The following is an 18,586-nucleotide window of genomic DNA, read 5'->3' as shown; positions in this document are numbered from 1 at the left end:
AATACATATATCCAGCCTTAAAAAAGAAGGAAATCCTGTCCTGCTACAGCATGGATAAAACTTGAGGATGTTATGCTGAGTGAAATAAGCCAGTTACAAAAAGACAAATACTGTATGATTTCTCTTATACGAGGAATGTAAGGTAGTGACATGCATAGAAATAGAAAGTAGACTGGTTGGTTCCCAGGGGCTGATGGGAGGGGGCAAAGGGAAGTTGTTCAATAGTATGGAATTTCAGTTTTACAAGATGAAAAAGTTTTGGAGATCTGATTCACCACAATGTGTATACTTAAAAATGGTTAAGATGGGAAGCTCCTGGGTGGCTGAGTCGATTAAGCATCCGACCTCGGCTCAGATCATGATCGCGGTTCGTGGGTTAGAGCCCAGCATCGGGCTCTGTGCTGACAGCTCAGAGCCTAAAGCCTGCCTCAGATTCTGCATCTCCCTCTATCTCTGTCCCTCCCCCACTCGCACTTTGTCTCTCTTTCTCTCAAAAATAAATGAACATTAAAAAATGGTTAAGATGGTAAATCTTATGTGTTTTTTACGACAATAAAAAAGATAAATAAAATAGTTGTTCTACTTCATAGCGTTGTTGTGTTAAACAACTAAATACATGGAAAGCACTTAACATAGCACCTTACTCAATAAGTGTTAAATTTTATATTATTGATGTTAATATCACTCCCTATTTCATGAAAATGCCACTTGTTCTTTCCTCTGTGCCTGTGACTTCTTTGCTTTCTAAACTCCTTTCTATCCTATAAGGCCCTCCTCAAATCCCACCTCCTCCAGGACACCCTTCCTAAATTTTCCCTATCTGAATATCCCCTGTCCCTCCTTTGATTTTTATTTGTGGTTTTTTAATGGCACTTAACTTAATCTATCTTGTATTAGACAGATTTGTGTACTGTTTGTGTTTTACTCTTCTTTGTGAATCACAAATGAATCACAATGTTAGAGACATAAAATAACCAGAACTTTATGAGTTGTTTCAACCTGTATGATTCCCAGATTGAGTTGATTAATGTATTAAATAGTTTGGATCCAGTTGTTACTATCGCCAGAGCATAGAAAAGGGATCATATTTCTGATCTTTGTATTCCCAGCCACTACCATGATACCAGTATATACAAAATGCCTAGTAATTGTTGAATGAATGAAAGAATGAAAGAATGATGAATGAATGAATTGTGCGATTTCTGTAACTGCAAGTAATAATTATAGGCCTTTAATGATTAATAACAAAGAATAGCAAATTAGTCAACAAAATCACTTTTCTTTCATGTTGCTGTAGAAACTCTCTACCTCAGCTGTCTCATGGTTTTTTTTACAGTGTATTTCTTTTAATAAGGATTGAAATAAGATGCAAAAATTGAAATGGTTAATGTGAATCTTAAGGCTTAAAATTTATACGTTTTTATCTGCATTCATTTTCCATTTTTCTTGTAAAAATTTACCACAAATATGGCAGGTTAAAATAACACAAATTTGGGGCGCCTGAGTGGCTCAGTCATTTAAGCGTCCAACTCTTGATTTCCATTCAAGTCATAATCTCACAGTTCATGAGTTCGAGCTCTGTGTCTTCTGAACAGACAGCATAGAACCAGCTTGGGATTCTCTCTCTCCCTCTTTCTCTGCCCTTCCCCTGCTTGTTCGCATGCTCTCTCTCTCTCTCAAAATAAATAAGCTTAACATAAAATAACACAAATTTTTTATCTTAGAGTTCTATAGGTCAGAAATCCAGTTGGGTTCAACTGGTTTCTCCAGTCCAGGTGTCATTAGGTCAAAGTCAGCTGTTAGCTTGGTTTGGCTCTTATCTGAAGGCTCTAAGGCAGATTATTCAGGTTGTTTGTAGAATTTAGTTCCATGCTGTTGAGGGATTAAGGTTCCTGCTCCCTTGCTGGCTCCGCCAGGATTCATTCTTAGGTTCTAGAGCTAGCTGTCAAAACAAGCAATTGTGGTTCAAGTCATTTGCATGCTTCAGATCTCTTTAACTTTTCCTCGTGTCTCAGCTCTCTTCCCACCTGAGAAAGTTCTCCACTTTTAAGGCCTCATGTGATTCTATTGAGCCCACCCATGTAAATCCAGAAAAATCTTGGCATTTAAGGTTCTTAATCTTAATTACATCTGCAAACACTCCTTTTTGCCATGTTGACAGGTTGCAGGTATTAGCATGTGGACATCTTTGGAGGCTAATTCCACCTACTACACCATCCAGTCTCTTCTTCGCCCTTAAAGTTTGTATAGTGATGTCGTTTCTCCTGTAGAATTTCCCACAATTTGTATTTTGCTGATCATATCCCCCTGGTGTTGTTTCACATAGTATCCTGTTCCCTGTATTGCCTAGAAATTAGATTTAGATTGTAAAGACATAATCAGATCAGGTTTACTTTGGGGTAAGACTACAGCATAGGTGGTAGTGGGTTCAATCTGTAGACACTTGTCTGGTTTTTCTCTTGGACAGTGTTAGCAGCGTTCGAGACCATCAACCCCTAGCCCTATTATTTCAGCAAGGATTTCAAAATGGTGACATTCTTCTAATTTTATCATTCCATCTTCATTTACTTGATTAACTGTTTGGTTATAGGAAAGGCTGGGTAAAACTAGATTCTTCCCCTGTATTTTCTGGTTTTCAAAGTGAGTTGGTTATCTACCAAAAGTGACCAGGTTTTTGTTTTTGTTTTTTTTTCAATATGATTACTAACTCATCAATTTCATGTTTGAAATACTTCAATCCATTGCAGTTATCATTCTCACTGATGCTCAAATATTCCCATATTTGTTCGGTGGGAGCCCCTTGAGGTTGGCTCCTGAGTCCTTTTGATAGGACTTCAATAGAATTTGATAGTGTCTGTGCTTTCAGTATAACAAGACATCCCAGCTCATCTTGTGCATTTCCTGCCTCCTATCCAGCAGCAACTATTTTTCCACGAAGCTTCACATTCCTTTAAAGGAACATGGTATTTAGAGTACCACAATTTAGGTACTGGGGATAGTCATTGCTATTGGTTTGGTCTTTGTTTCCAGGCTTTACTGTGGTCTGAGCTAGGCAATTAAAAAAAAAAAAAAATCATTGTGGTTTCATACTGACACGTCCAACTTAAATTCAGAACTATGGGATTTTAACTTAGCCTCATTTATCTATCTCCTATCTTTTTCTTCTTTCTCCTAGGCTTAAAAAAACTTTTTGTTGGGGCGCCTGGGTGGCTCAGTCAGTTGAGCGTCTGACTTCGGCTCAGGTCATGATCTCACAGCTCGTGAGTTCGAGCCCTGCATCAGGCTCTGTGCTGACAGCTCAGAGCCTGGAGCCTGTTTCAGATTCTGTGTCTCCCTCTCTCTCTGCCCCTCCCCTGTTCATGCTCTGTCTCTCTCTGTCTCAAAAATAAATAAACGTTAAAAAAAAAATTAAAAAAGCTTTTTGTTGTTTCGTAATGACATCAGCAGATGTCTTATTTGTTTTGTCTCACAATATACACGTTTGAGTTCTAAGACAAAAATACAACCACCAATGATGATTACTGAAAATAGTTCAAGAATTTTTTGACATTATTTTTCATCTAATAATATCTACCATGGCCATGTAGAGAAATATTTTTCATTCCTCTTTAGAGCTGCAGAGTAAGCTACCAGTCCTCTGTCAATGGAAAATTGGCTTGTTTCCATTTTGTTGTTATTTCCAATATTGCCTTAATGAATAAGTCTTTTTATGTTTTGGCCAGTGTATCCCTTGAACAGATTTTTAGAAGCGAGATCACAAATTACACACGTAATTTTGCTGGATATTGCTAAATTCCTCCTCCAAGGGATTTTGACATTTTTGTGTTCCCACCATCATTGTATGACAGTGTTTTCCTATATACCCTGGCCCATAGACTGTCATCAAATTTTAGAATTTTGCTACTCTAATAGGTGATAAGTGTTATCTTAATGTAGTTTAAATACTTATTTCTCTTATTTTGAGCAATATTGAATAGCTTTGGTTTAAGACATATTTGCATATTTCTGAATTGTCCAAATCTCTTGTCCATTTTACTATCAGATTATTGTGCTTTATTTTCAGAAGCTTCCTACGTATTAGGGATAGTAACCCTTTGTTTATGCTATAAGTTGCCAATTTTTTTCTCATTTTCTCATTTGTCTTTTTATATGTGGTTTTTGGTGTGGGGTTTTTTTTTTGTGCCATTTAATTTTTTTTTTTTTCATTTTTGCCTTGTCAAAGGTAAAATTTCCCACTCCCCTAGGTTATAGAGGAATTCACTCATGGTTATTGTTGTCTTGCATTTTAAATCTCCAGTCCATTTGAAATGTACTAGGTATGGTGAGAGGAAAGGATCTAATTTTATTTTTCATATGGCTGTAGGGTTGACCCACTATCACTTATTAAAAAGTCCATCTTTGGGGTGTCAGGCTGGCTCAGTCAGTGGAACATGTGACTCTTGACCTGAGGGTGCTAAATTCTAGCCCCACATTGGGTGTAGAGATTACTCAAAAATAAAACGTAAAATAAATTAAGTAAATAAAAAGTCCATCTTTTCCCCAGTAATCTGAAGTGCCACCTTTGTTTTATGCTAAATGTATTTTATACAAATATTCATGTTCAAATTGTTACATCGATCTATATCTCTCTTTATTATTTGCCTGTTATTTCTGACCTGCATTTGATAACAATGGAAATTAGGAGCATATGAAGCCATAAAACCTTTTAGGACTAAAATCTATTATGTAAATAGTTCTTAGATTTTTTTTTTAGTGTTTATTTATTTTGAAAGAGAGAGATGGACAAAGTGTGAGCAGGGGAGGGGCAGAGAGAGGAGACACAGAATCTAAAGCAGACTCCAGGCTCTGAGCGGTCAGCATGGAGCCCAATGCAGGGCTTGAACTCACAAACCATGAGATCATGACCTGAGCTGAGGTCAGATGCTTAACCAACTGAGCCACCCAGGCACCCCAATAGTTTGTAGGTTTAGTTGCTTTGTTTAAATGGGGGAAAGCAATTCATTCGTTTGTGTGTAGCAAAGAAAATGTGAACCTAAATAAAGAGAGATTCATAAAAGCAAATTGTCTAAACTTTTCTTAAGAGACTTAAGAGGGTTTTGTCAGTAAGCAGCCTGATGTAATTAATGCATGAGTTCAATCTCTGGGGTCAGGATCCTGCCCCTCAGGACCTGCTTTGTTGTGGGCATTTTCTTAATTCTCTGAGCCTTGATTTCCTTACTTCAGAAACGGAAATAATAAAATCTTGGAGGGTTGTCGTGAGCACAGAAGGATCTGCGTGCCATCACCCAGCCTAGTGCCCCCACATAAAGGGCATTCAGGGAGTGTTGTTTCTCTTTTCTTTCCCTTCAGGGGAAAATACATCTATAATTTTTATGGTGAGGTTTTCTCTGGCTACTCATGAAAATAAGAACGGGTCTTATTTTTACTCTGCAAAACTGATAAAAGGGGTAGATGAGAAATCAAGGTTCTTTACTTCCAATACCTCTGTAATTGCTGCCTTCACTGGACAGCAGCCTTCCCAGGCTCTACTTTCAGAGTGAAACAGGAAAGGTGGATTGACAACAACCACAGGGATTTCTGACTTCTAAACTAATGTAAGCCTGGAGGGAGGGGAGATTCCAGAGAAGGAGTGAGAACAGAGATCTGGCTTTTCTCTTCTCAATACAACATTGCTTTTGGTTTTCCAGTTCAAGAGAGGAATCTGGCTTATGATACAATTTCTAGAAAATCTCCTCTTCATCTTGAAAGCCCCTACCTACCCTGAAGTTGAGAGATCTGTCTTTAGAAAATATAATTATAATCCAATACAGTTTGGTTCTGTCCAGAGGGAGATGGATATCTGAGAATTTTTCTGACAAAATACTTTATTTTTTAAGATCCCCATATCAGATTTTCTTTCATAAAGTCCTATTTTGCTTTATTTAGCTTAATTTCACAAATGTCTATTTTAGATTGTGATACAATATAGATATATTTAAGGAGTTTGTTTGGAAAACATTTCAAAATCATTTTTGAAGTTTTTTAAATGAATTATTGAAGCCCTAATCAGACTTTAATTCATAATTTTATTCCTTTCTTTTAAAATAAACCCATTTAAAGTAGTTTTATGCATTCATCAATGTTAAGAACTGTTATATGAATATGAAAAGGCACTACTAAAAATAATTTGATCAGTTTTCACACAACATTGTTAGATTATATTCATGCAGCATTTGAGTGTTTCAAATACATTTTTATTTAATTTTTGCGACAGCATTGTTATATGTCAATATTGTTAACATAGCTTATTTATACTGAAGCCCAAAGAAGTTATATTTTAAATGGCCCAGGATTTCCCAGACAACTACAGTTTGAGACTAGAAATTCAGATTTCAATCTAGTGTTCTTGCCACAGTGCTACAACCAAACTAAGTTCATAATCAGCAAAAGCATTAGGTTTAGACATGCATACATATTAAATTTTCCATAGTTAACATAATGGCAGATTTTCCATTGAATGAATCTTGTACTTCATTTGCAATATTCCATTTGTAACCTTGCTTAGTTTTCTTGCTTAGTTTTCTTATGGATATTAACTAGTCCTTTGGTATGTCCAAATGAGAACTATTTAAAATATTATGGAATAAGATTCCGGTAACTTGAAACTCTCAGAGGACCAGTCCTCACAAAAAGTTAAAAAAAAAAAAGGCGGGGGTGGGTGGGTCCTGGGTGGCTCCGTGGGTTAAGCCTCTGAGGATTTCTCAGTCTGTGAGTTCGAGCCCTGCCACAGATTCTGTGCAGACAGCTGAGAGCCTGGAGCCTGCTTTATATTGTGTGTCTCTCTCTGCCCCTCTCCTGCTTATGCTCTGTTTCTCTCTCTCTCAAAAAGATAAATAAGTAAAAACATTAAAGAATTTTTTTAAACAAAGTTAAAAAAAAAAAAAAAAGGCACAATATAGCCCTGTTGGTCAAGAAAGAACTTAGTCCCTGTGTCTGGTTTTGTTTTCCAGGTGGCATTGCATGCTTGTGGAGTGGCAACAGACATGGTGATTGAGCACTGCATCAAAACGCGGGCTGCCTTTGTCACATGCCCTTGCTGTTACGGTTTCATTCAGAACACCTCAAAGTTTAATTTTCCAAAAAGGTGAATTCTAGTGTTCTACCTAAGGCACCAACGTGGGGAATAAAGTAACATACAAAGCTCATTCGATACGAAGCTGCAGTGAAATTTCAGTTTTGAGCTCATTTCGTCTTTCCCCAAAGGCAGGTATTATTTATAAATTATATAGGGAAAAGACGATCTCCTCTATGGCTTCTCCTTGACTTTTCTCTGGATCCGGCTCCAGAGAACGCATTTAGAAGCAAGTCTAAGGGTGAGCCGACTAGGAGTCTGATGGCTTCGGCACTTCTCGTCACCTGCGAGAGGCAGTAGGTGTAGTGGTTGAGTGCGTAGGACCTGGAAGTCTGCCTGGGTGCAAAAATCGGCTCCTCAGACTTTTACACGTTGTTTCACCTCAGGCAATTTTTCTTCAACTCTTTTTGCTTACGTTTTCTATCTACAAAAGGGAGGTCATAACAGCAACGTCCTCACAGTTTATGTAAGAATTGAATGATCTATGTGTAAAGCACTTAGAAGCAGCATAGAGTAAGCATTCAATAAAATGTGAGCTGTTGCCAGTTACAGTAGCAGCAATAGTATTTATTTATTTATTTATTTATTTATTTATTTATTTATTTATATTTAAATCCAAGTTAGATAACATACAGTATACTCTGAGCTTCAGGAGTAGAACCCAGTGATTCATTTCTTACCTCTGACACCCAGTGCTCATCTCAATAAGTGCCCTCCTTAGTGTCCATTTAACCCATCCCCCCTATTTTATTTTTTTAAGCTAATGTCTTTACTTATTTTGAGAGAGAGCTAGAGAGCAAGCAGGGGAGGGGCAGAAAGTGAGGGAGACAGAGGATCCGAAGTGGGCTCTGTGCTGACAACAGAGAGCCACATGAGGGGCTCCAACTCATAATCCATGAGATCATGACCTGAGCTGAAGTCAGACACTTCACTGACTGAGTCACCCAGGTGTCCCTGATCATTTTTAAGATAGAATAGATTAAATATGTTCGTTTTGAAAATTCTATCCCATAATGTGTACAAAAAAAAAAAAAACCTTCTTGATCATTTGCATGATTACTTTTAAGAAATATTGGAAAATTTCCATCAGAATTTATACTTTCAGGCTCTGAATAAAGTAACAAAGTACAAAAAATAGCTTTCTTTTACTTTTTGAATTTTTTTCTGTATTTCATTATTTTGTTGTTTACCACAATTTGCTACTAGTTGAGAGAAAACCAAAGAATTTTGGAAAAGCAAATAATAAAATATAACTTCAGGTTTATGCAATAGCTGAAATGTCTCTTTATTCTGAACCTATACAGATAAAATGTTTGTTTTACAACCCATCAAGAAATCTGTAAGTCTAGCACTATAAAGATTCTTAAGAATGCTAGTTTGAGTTATTCAGCCTGCGGTTTCACTTAATTTTAAAATCTTACTTTAGTGTCTGTCAACTTTTTCATATCTCTGTAAATTTATTGATACTTTCTCCTTTTGTCATTGGAAAACTACTCCTCGGCCATTATCCCCCTCCCCTAATCACCCCAAGGTCAGGTACCAGACAAGTAGGGACAGCCCTGATCTCCAAAGCCACTGACATTATTCAAGCTAGCCAGTCCTAAGCTTGCCCATCCTGCCTTGCCATCCCTTCCTGTGGAATTCCCTGATAAAGGCTCCTGCCCACATTTTATCCCACTCCCTCTGCCTTCTAACCAGCCTGGTACTTTCCCATCTGGCCCTGTGTGGGATACCTTCTCCTCTGGGGAACTGTGAGGAAAAAACTATCTTTCCCATGGCAATCATCCCCTCATCTGTTGGCTTCAGCACCCCTGAATAGCAGTAAACCCTACGTTTTAAAGCACCTGGATCTGGGGCGCCTAGATGGCTCAGTCAGTTAAGCATCTGACTTCACCTCAGGTCGTGATCTCATGGTTTGTGAGTTCAAGCCCCACATCCAGCTCTCTGTGCTGCCTGCTTCAGGCCCTCTGTCTCCCTCTCCCTCTCTCTCTGCCCCTCCCCAGCTTGTGCGAGTGGGCACACATGCTCACTTGTGCGCGTGTGCTCTCCTTCTCTCTCAAAATAAATAAACATTAAAAAAAAAGAAAACACCTGGATCTGTGTGCACCCATGTGGGAAAGAGAAAAACAAAATGGTTGTGTGTCTCTAATAGTCTAAACAATCTTTGAAAAGTTCTTTAAAATTAATAACATACTGATAGCATGCCTTTGGCTTTTCTTAAAGACATTTCAAACTGGTATAGTTTTTAGTTTAGGATAGCATTATGTACTCCTCAGATAAAATATGTATTTTTGTTTATATTTTCTTCTATGTAGAAATATAGATGATTCTATTCCTAATCTTTGGTTTCTCTACTATTTAAAATAATGACTCTTTTTTCTTTTCTATTTCAGTGAACAATTCAAGAAAACTTTATCGTACAAGGTAACCTCAAAAATTTCTAGACGTCTTTCTAATATACTTTTTATTCCTTCTTTATGTTTTTCCTCTCTCAAATTTCTAATGGGATATGTAATCTATAGTTACCTTAGAATTACTCATTAACATCTAATATGGTGTCGGGGTGGAGGGGTTGCTTTCTTTTGGGGTGGCTTTTTTTTTGCTTTGCAAATCAAGATTAATGTCCAAATAGGTGGCAAGATTCGTGAAGGGTCTGAGAGTTTACCCTGCAAGCTAACATGTTAGCCTGCCACAGTTTCATGGATGCTGGCAGATAGGAGACTTCTGAGTCAGAAACACAGAGTAGCATCCAGACTATGATCATTTTTGCATTGACCTCCTGAGACCCAGTTCCCACTGGGCAGCACAAAAAGGGCCCAGTGACACCCTCACACACAGTGAGTTGCATTACAGGAGAGGAAAACTGAGCTTAGAAAACCAGATGTCTTAAGATTTAATCTTTAAGCCCTTTGCTCCGGAGGGAGACAGTATGTAGTTTCCAAAGCTGCTCCCTATATAAACATCTTTGAGAAGAGGATCTAGAACACAGGCAAATTTTCCTGTAAAAGGTCAGATAGTTATAAATATTTTGGGTTTTGTCGGCCACTTAATAATCTCCCACCAATTATACTTTGTCCTGGTCATTGTTGTTGCTTTTGTTGTTGGTGGTTTACAATCCTTTAAAATTGTAAAGACCATTTTTAAGTTGAAAGCCACACCAGAAGAGGTCATGGGCTGGATTTGGCCTGCGGGCCACCATTTGCCACCCCCTGGTCTGGAACCAAGGGCACGAAGAAGGCATGAAGAAACACAAGAGACCCATGGAGAATTGTCTCTCAACAGTAGTCAGAACATTACATAGTTTTGAGTCACCACTCTGAGCAAAACAGTTTTCCAGCTTTCTAAATATCACTGGCTAACTAATTGGTCCATAACATGGCATGATGCAATACAAGAAATGGGGATGAAATTTGCCAGAAATACATAAATAATCCTATTAGAACTTGATAAATTACTTTAGATTCTTAGTTCACTTCTTGCACATGTATAAAAATATATAGTCTCATTTTGTGTGCCAGCACGCATCTTTCAAAATTTTTCCTTCTCCATCCAACAGTGAAGTAGTGAGGGACTACTTGTACTACCTTGGCACATTTGTCTCCTTCACCTCGGTCTCCCACCCTCTCCTTTCCCCTCCCACCCCCACATCTGAGCATACACAGATACCTATGGAGGGGAGAGGATCTTGAGTGTTCATGCTTTCATCCAGAACCAGACTTTTCTGGTCTTTCCCTATTGGATTTAAAGTTTGTATGTCTTAGGGAACTATAGGGTTTTGAGGGAGACATTAGGACCCCAGGAACTTTATTTTCATAAGACTCAACACCTTACCTTTCTCTTACAAGGCCCTGCCAGCCTGCCAGTAAAATAGACAATGAGTTGAAAAATAAACACAAATTAGGTCCCCGTTTTTAATCCATCTTTGAGGGATGATAGCTAAAAGCAAACTGAGAGGATGTGTGGAAAAACCTAGGGCAGTGAAGACACAAGGTGCCACAGTCTCGCTGGCTAGAAAAGAATACAAAATTTCTAAATAATAGAGACAGGGCACCCAGTCTCTTCCAGAGAACAGAAAACTCACTAGTACCTAGTTCATCTTTGTCTCCCCTTTCTCCCACACCCCCAAAAGCTTCTTGGCCACCAGCCCTTTTGAGGGTCTCAGGTATAAAGGCTCTGGAGAGAAGTCTCAGCTTCTTGGATACTGTGGCAAGATGGTACCTCAGTATTTCTTGACTTAACCATGATGGATGGCCTGCCAGCCAGAATTAAATGCAGGTAGTGCCCATATATATTGAGAGTCACTCTGGCTGCGTTTTTCTCCACAGTTCAGTTCACCAGCAAACCTTTACTGACTTCCTACTATGTGCTGTCCCCTTTCAGAGTTTAACTTCTATTGGGGAGAACACATACACAAATAATTCCAGTAAAATCTGGTGATGCTTATAAGGACAAGAGAAACAAACCCCATCTGAGATGATTGCCTCACCATTAAATGACTTTTAATTTTCAAATGCCATCAAGACAAAGGGCAGGCTTTTTCTTGCCTTTTCTTCAAATTACATCATTCTAAATCCTTCTTGTGACCCTTTGTTGATGCCAGTTCATGGCTGCTTAATAAAAGTTATTCACTTGAACCATTTTATTAGTGTCCTACCCATTGGCCACGAAATTTTATAGTGAGCATTACAGTGTTTTTTTTAATAATGCATAAAATTTGAGACAGAGGTAACCCCTCAAAAAGACCTAACATCACACAGTCACTTCAATTACCTTATTAAAAAATGGAGGCCTTGGGGCGCCTGGGTGGCGCAGTCGGTTAAGCGTCCGCCTTCAGCCAGGTCACGATCTCGCGGTCCGTCAGTTCGAGCCCCGCGTCAGGCTCTGGGCTGATGGCTCGGAGCCTGGAGCCTGTTTCCGATTCTGTGTCTCCCTCTCTCTCTGCCCCTCCCCCGTTCATGCTCTGTCTCTCTCTGTCCCAAAAATAAATAAATAAATTAAAAAAATGGAGGCCTTGATTGAATGTACAAAAGACTAAGGGAACAAAGAGGGATCGGAGTTCAACCATTTGCTAAGTTGAGAGGTGAGATCATTTACACCCTTGGAAACTGCAGCTGTTCTGAATGAACAGTTGTCATGGGACATTGAAGTCATCGCCACTCTGCCTGATCACTCACCTGTGGCTGCTTACAGATTTCATAGTGCCTTACAGACTCATCAGCTCTCTGTCACTATACAGCCTTGTTCTTTTTTGCATTAAGGCTGTCTTTCCTAAAATTAAGCAGAACAACTCTTTCTCCCACTCTCTCAAGTCATTGTTATGGTTGGCCTGAAACCCGAAATCGATACAGCCCCAGAAGCCTTTGGGAGTGAGAGGAGACAGAGTGAGCCAGCCTCCTCTCCTCCAAAGGGACAAAGGAAGAATCTAGAAAAGCGTAGGAGTAGCCAGCACTTTGCTGGGTATCCCAGAGAACTACAGAAACCACAGACAGTGATGATCTTCTACAGTATGTTAGTAGGAAGGAAAACCACTGAGACTGTCTTCTTGGAGCCACTAACCCGAACCCCAACCCTAACCCTAACCCTAGCCCCACGTTCCTGAGATTCAATTTTATTACAGGAAAAATACAAGTGAATTTTAGGTCTTTTAGTTTAACACATGATAATCACAAATTGTAACTATATTTGAGCTAAGAGCAACTAGTGAAATGGCCCTGAGGATTTTCCTTGCACCTGTTCCTAAGAACTGCATCTGAGGAACAGTCTGCTTAAAGGGAAAAAGTTACTGACTGCCATTTTCTGAAAGTGTGTTTCTTTTAGAAGTATCATTTATGCAGTACTTTATTCAATTAAAAATGAGTGGTTTTTATAATTTTCACAATTTTGAAGCAGAAAAATAAAATAGACTCACATCCTATTGCTTTATCTTTTAGGAACACATGATTCTGTGCAGATTTGCGGATCAGACAGCTGTCCAGCTTCCAGCCCAGCGAAGGCTCATAGGTATGTGTTTTCACAGAGCAGCTGGTAAGTAGATTATATACAATATGCCTAGGAATGAATGGACTGGCTCTATATGGGGAAAACTGGTCCATTTATCAACAAGGAACTAAAGTTTGTTTTTCCCAGAAAAGGCAATCCATATTGAAAAGAGCTTTGTAACTGTAAGAGTATTTTATCCCATTTTTGTTAACATTAATACTTTTAAATTCATTTTCAATATTTGTACGTTGTGTAGAATTATGTTCTTACTGTTATGAACAAACTGAAGGATCTGTCAAAAGCCACAGAGGAAAATAATAAAGATGGGAAAATCAACTACGCATGCCAAAATTAATGCATTAAAAAATATGTAAGCAAGGATGATAACGTTTTCTTTCTTGGTAAATGTATACTTGTGTATTATTAATCATACACCAGTTTATTTGACATCTGTAATAGTAAGCATTACCTTGGAATTGGAAGACCTACAATAACATTTCAAGTTTAAATAATGAATTTAAAGTCTTATCCAAGACTTTGCTTTAGAAAAAGAAATCGCATTTAGATGGACAACAGCGACTAACAGTGCACATTTAAGCATTGAGCTAAATGCCCTTACCCATCATCTCAGTAAATTCTAATGAAGATACTTATGGGATATGTACTTTTATTTAGACTTTACAGATGAAGGAACTAGGACAAAAGCCTGTCCAGGATCCTTTACCCAGTAGATGATGGAGCCACACTATGAACCCAAATTATTTGATTCCAGACATGAAGCTCCTATCCACTTTTGCAATGCCCCCCAGTTGTGGAGTCACATCACTGGAAGGCTGGATTCCAAAATTAGGGCTTGAGATGATTGAGTGGAGTCAAAAATAAAGCCCCACATTGAAGGCCATCATAGTATATTGGAAAACAGATGGCTATTTCTTTGAGCACCAAATGTGGTAATTAGCTTACATCCAGGGACTGTATTGTATGAGAAGTAGTTATCTTTAAACTCTAAAGTCAAAGTCAGCATAGCAAGATACACACAGTGAGAGAGGCATTTGAGACCTGAGGCTGAAGGAAGAAGTGATTTCTTTCTCTTTCTCACACTCTGGAGCATAAACATATGGAAAAATCTCTTCCTCTTTCCTGCATGCAACCTCTGTCCGTTTCCCACTCTTTTTCTCCTCCTCTGCTCCCTAATCCCAACACTTTGAGTTCATCGAGTGTACATTTGAATGTTCAGGGAGCGCTGGAAGGGAAGTTGCTGGAGTTGAACAGGAGGAGTAGCATCTGGCATAATCACTGGCATGAGGGGAGGGAAAGTCAGGTTCAAAGTCATAGACTCCATCAAACTTCAGCCTCTGTACTTTGCACGGGCCATACTTTTGTTCTATGAACATTTTAGGAGGCTTCCCAGGCCCCAAAAGGTAGACTACCAACAACTGAGTTTCAGTTGTAAAGATACTTCAACATGTGAAAACATGAGATTCTTCTACGTAATAGAAAAGGAAAAATTAACTGGACTGGGATCCAAGCCAAGGATAAATGAACTGCAGTGTAAGTCCAGGGTGGGTACTGAAGGAATGCAGGGCATCTATTCTGACAGAGAATGTTTCATTTTAAACTTAAGAGTAGATGGGCGTGGGGGGAACCTTTACAGATGTCTTAAAGGACAAACAGTGTTTTAAGAGAAACGTCAGCCACACAGATGTTGATGAACAGAGGGTGATTTCACCTGAATGGAATTCAAGACATCTCTCTTTATATCATTTCATTTCTAACATAGCTCATCCTTTTTGGCATAGGGGCTTTTAAGGAAAAAGTACAAAATAAATATTTTAAACCTGAGTGTCTTGTTGCCAATTCTTACCTACACATTTCACCTTCCACTGTTTTTCTGTCTTCGATAGACAGGGTTCTTCTGTCTTCCATAGAACTTCTCTGTTTCAGTTATCTGGCTTCACTTCTGAAGCTGTGTAAGTCTAGCAGTTTCTGCAGACATTCAAGTAAATTATTTAAAAATAATGTCCAGTCATTATTATAATTAGGAGGGAAAATGGAATGAAGTTCTGCATAGTCAGTAACCTTTTGGACGATGAAGTTCATATATTTAATTTAGAGGAATTGAAAGAATAAAAGTAAACCATAGCTTTGAATATATTCAACTTCAAATCATTTTTATTTCCAGACCTACCTTTAACATAGAAATTAGCATTGGCCCAAAGGAACACAAATTAGCTGCTTTGCCTGCCAGGCAGGTTTTCTTTTTTGTTTGCCAAAGATTACACAGAAAATTGAATACCACTATTTTACAGGGATGCAGGAGTTCTGAAAATTGATTATATTACACTCAACCTGAAATAACCAACACGCTAAGAATTTTCGCAAATATTTTCCATTTCTCATTTTCCTTGTCCTAAAAATTCCAGGTTCAAATGTAGTATGTCTTTCAGATGTCTCATTGTTAGCATGATACTTCAAATATTATTAAAGATAGATGTTAGTTTTCCTTAATATTACAGGTAATATATTTTCATAGGGAATGCAGAGACCAGGTCTTTAAGTGTACTTTTAACCAAAGTGGGAAATAGGATCTGTAGTCTATATTTAGATTTATTTTTGAATACATATTAAAAAGTGAACATTCTCTAAACCATTAGCAGACACAAATCTGTGAAATGTCATATGTGATTGTCTTGCATCCATACCGATCAAGAATGAAGTTGAAAGAGACCAAATGGGGCTTGGGAACAAATAGCATTCCCCAGGTACTTGTGGATTTTATCACTGTGTAGAGTCCCTTAGACAAACTGAAATTGCACTGTTTGATGTGGGGTGTCTCATGATACCATTTTTCTGTATTTCAGGAAAACAGTGCATGTGCCTGGTGGATCTGGATCGAGCAAGAGCTGCAGAAGAACGTGGTTACTCCGTTCAAGTAATATCCATGGAGCCAGAGAGCTGCTCTCCCAAAAATAACATGATCGTGGGAGTCCCCATTTAGAAGGAGATATTCCCATTTGATGTTTTGCCATCCATTTTCATGATGAAAGCCCAGTGGCATTTAGGAGGTTCTTGGCATAACTAGAAAACAGCATTAGCCATCTTGAACTTATTGTGCTCAGGAAGGAGAGCAGCAGGAAAATCATGGAAGAAAGGCTGCCTGCAAAGCATCACAAATGCTCTTGTAATGTATGATTAAAGGACCGCTGGTTTTCATAGTGAGAATCCCCTGAAGTCCCAGCTGCCAACAGAATAATACTCGGTAGTGGAGGTTCCATCCCTAGAATAACAATTTCCTTCTCAGCTCACAGCTTTTCTGATCTTGCCAATGTGATGTTCAATTCAAAACAATGAATCGAAGCCTTTATAATCATTGCAGCCTTTGTAACCATTTAGATAGTCAAATGGAGGCCACAACTAGACTCTGGGGTTTGCTGGTTGGCTGGTTGTATTTTTAACAACTGGTCTTTTTCTATAATTTTAAAAAATATCTCATCAGGCAATTACAGTATGGTTAACTTTTTAAGCTAGGGTGAGTTGGATTTGTATCTCATTTCATACACTTCCTTGAATATATTTCCCATAAATTACCAAATGAGATCATCACTGGTTCAAACATTTTATATGAAGACATAAAATAATTGCAGCAAATCTCCCATTATGGAAACATGTAACTTGGACATAAATTCTAACTAATCAGTAAACACATTGATCGATTGTTTCAAATTTATAAATAATTATTGAGGATCCATTATTTTCAAGACCTGGCCGACATTCTTCTAAGGGTACAAAGATGAGTTGCAAGAAACATGATGCCTTGTCTATGGAATAATCATGGAAAAGAAAAATTAACGAATTAGTTAGGTTCTGTATATCATAATATAATGTATGGTCACAAGATTTGTTTTCCAGGTATCATATCTTTTAGTTACGTTATTTTGGTAAGACGTATTGAATATAGATTGGAGGTGGGAGGAGGGCAGAATTTGGAAGCTTATTTGAGTATTTCTCCCTTCTCACATTCTCCTATTCCACTAGCCAAAGTTTTGAAAGACAGATGGCATGTCCTTTCTCACATGCTGTTAATTATTTGACTTTTACATGTCCTAGGTTATTCCATCTGAGATGAGATTTATTTCATTGATTTTGATGTGTTCAACCCCTGTATGACACATACCAAAAGGAAAAAGAACTCTAATAAACAACTCTTTCCTCAGTGTGGGCTAAAATGTAGGAATAATTTATTCAGAGGAGGGAGGGATGAATTCTTGTTTTCTGAGATAAAATTTAAGAAAAGAGTTAATCATCAGCCCTGAGTATTTTAGTCATTTTTACCTATAGACACACCATGCTCTTTTATCCTGGGCTTTCTTTTTTAAATGAAGTTATAATTTACAGACAGTAAAATAACAGATTTTAAGTGTCTAGTTTGAGAAGTTTTAACAAACTGCCATGCAACTGCCACCAGAAATAAGATATAGAGTATTTCCACCAGCCCAGAAAGCTCTCTGACATCCCTTTCTGTTCCGTTTCACCTACCCCGCAGACAACCTCTTTCTGATTTCTATCACCCTCTATTTTTTCTATTTTCGTCTTTCATATAAATTAAATCATTTAGTATGTAGTCTTTTGTGTCTGGCTGCTTTTGCCCAACATGGTATTTTTTGGGAAATACCCACATTGTTATGTATATCAATAGTTTCTTCTTATTCTTAAGTAATACTCTATTATATAAATGTATCAGAATGTATTTATTCATTCTCCTATTGGTATTTATTTGGATTATTTTCACTTTGAAAATATACAAATAAGGCCTATGAATATTTTTGTACAAGTCTTTTTGTGGACATATGTTTTCATTTCTCTTGGATAAATACCTAGTAGTAGAATTGCTGTGTCATTAAATAAATGAATGCCAATTGCCAAACAACTTTCCAAAGTGGTTGTACCATTTTATATTCCCACCAGCAATGTATAAAAATTCTAGTTCCCCACATCCTCATAACATTTGATATTTCAGTCTTTTTTACTTTAACCATTCTAGTGGACATAAAATAGTATCTCATTATGGTTTTAATTTTCATTTCTCAGATGACTTAGTGACATTAAGCATCAGTTGTAAAGTTAATGTTTAAGTCTTTTACTCATTTTTAAAATTAGGTCATTTGTCATTTTTTATTGATGGTTTATAAAGAGTGCTTTATATATTCTGGTTAAAAGTTCTTTGTCAGATATATGTATTGAAAATGTTTCTCCCAGTCTGTGGCTTATCTACTCATTTTCATAATGATTGTTTTAATTTTGAGGAAGCCTAATTTAAGTGTTTTTACTGGTTAATATTTTCTGTGTCTTCTATAATAAATCTTTGCCTACTCTGGCATAATGAAGATTTTTCCTGTGTTTTCTTATAGAAATGTTACGGTTTTAGCTTTATACATTTACGTCTATGACCCATCTCAAATCAATATTCACATAGAGGTAGGTAGGTTTTGAGAAATA

At 37.7% G+C, this 18,586-nt stretch overlaps 2 protein-coding genes across 2 annotated transcripts in view; one reads left to right on the top strand and one right to left on the bottom strand.

The window, feature by feature from the left end:
• Positions 1-18,470, top strand: part of GSTCD (glutathione S-transferase C-terminal domain containing) — a 131,342-nt gene extending 112,872 nt beyond the window's left edge. Inside the window, exons 9-12 of the mRNA XM_015062611.3 lie at positions 6,990-7,123; positions 9,505-9,535; positions 13,042-13,111; positions 15,952-18,470. Coding sequence (XP_014918097.2) covers positions 6,990-7,123; positions 9,505-9,535; positions 13,042-13,111; positions 15,952-16,088 — 372 coding nt within the window. The 3' untranslated portion in view covers positions 16,089-18,470. The remainder of the gene's footprint in view (positions 1-6,989; positions 7,124-9,504; positions 9,536-13,041; positions 13,112-15,951) is intronic.
• The window catches only part of TBCK (TBC1 domain containing kinase), a 404,858-nt gene continuing 398,180 nt past the window's right edge, over positions 11,909-18,586 (bottom strand). Inside the window, exon 25 of the mRNA XM_053217081.1 lies at positions 11,909-12,081. Within this exon, the coding sequence (XP_053073056.1) occupies positions 11,986-12,081 (96 nt within the window). The 3' untranslated portion in view covers positions 11,909-11,985. The remainder of the gene's footprint in view (positions 12,082-18,586) is intronic.

The sequence above is a fragment of the Acinonyx jubatus genome, chromosome B1 (assembly GCF_027475565.1).
Source record: "Acinonyx jubatus isolate Ajub_Pintada_27869175 chromosome B1, VMU_Ajub_asm_v1.0, whole genome shotgun sequence".
Classification (NCBI taxonomy): domain Eukaryota; kingdom Metazoa; phylum Chordata; class Mammalia; order Carnivora; family Felidae; genus Acinonyx; species Acinonyx jubatus.
Note: the sequence above shows the minus strand (reverse complement) of the source record. Positions and strands in the feature narration are given on the sequence as shown.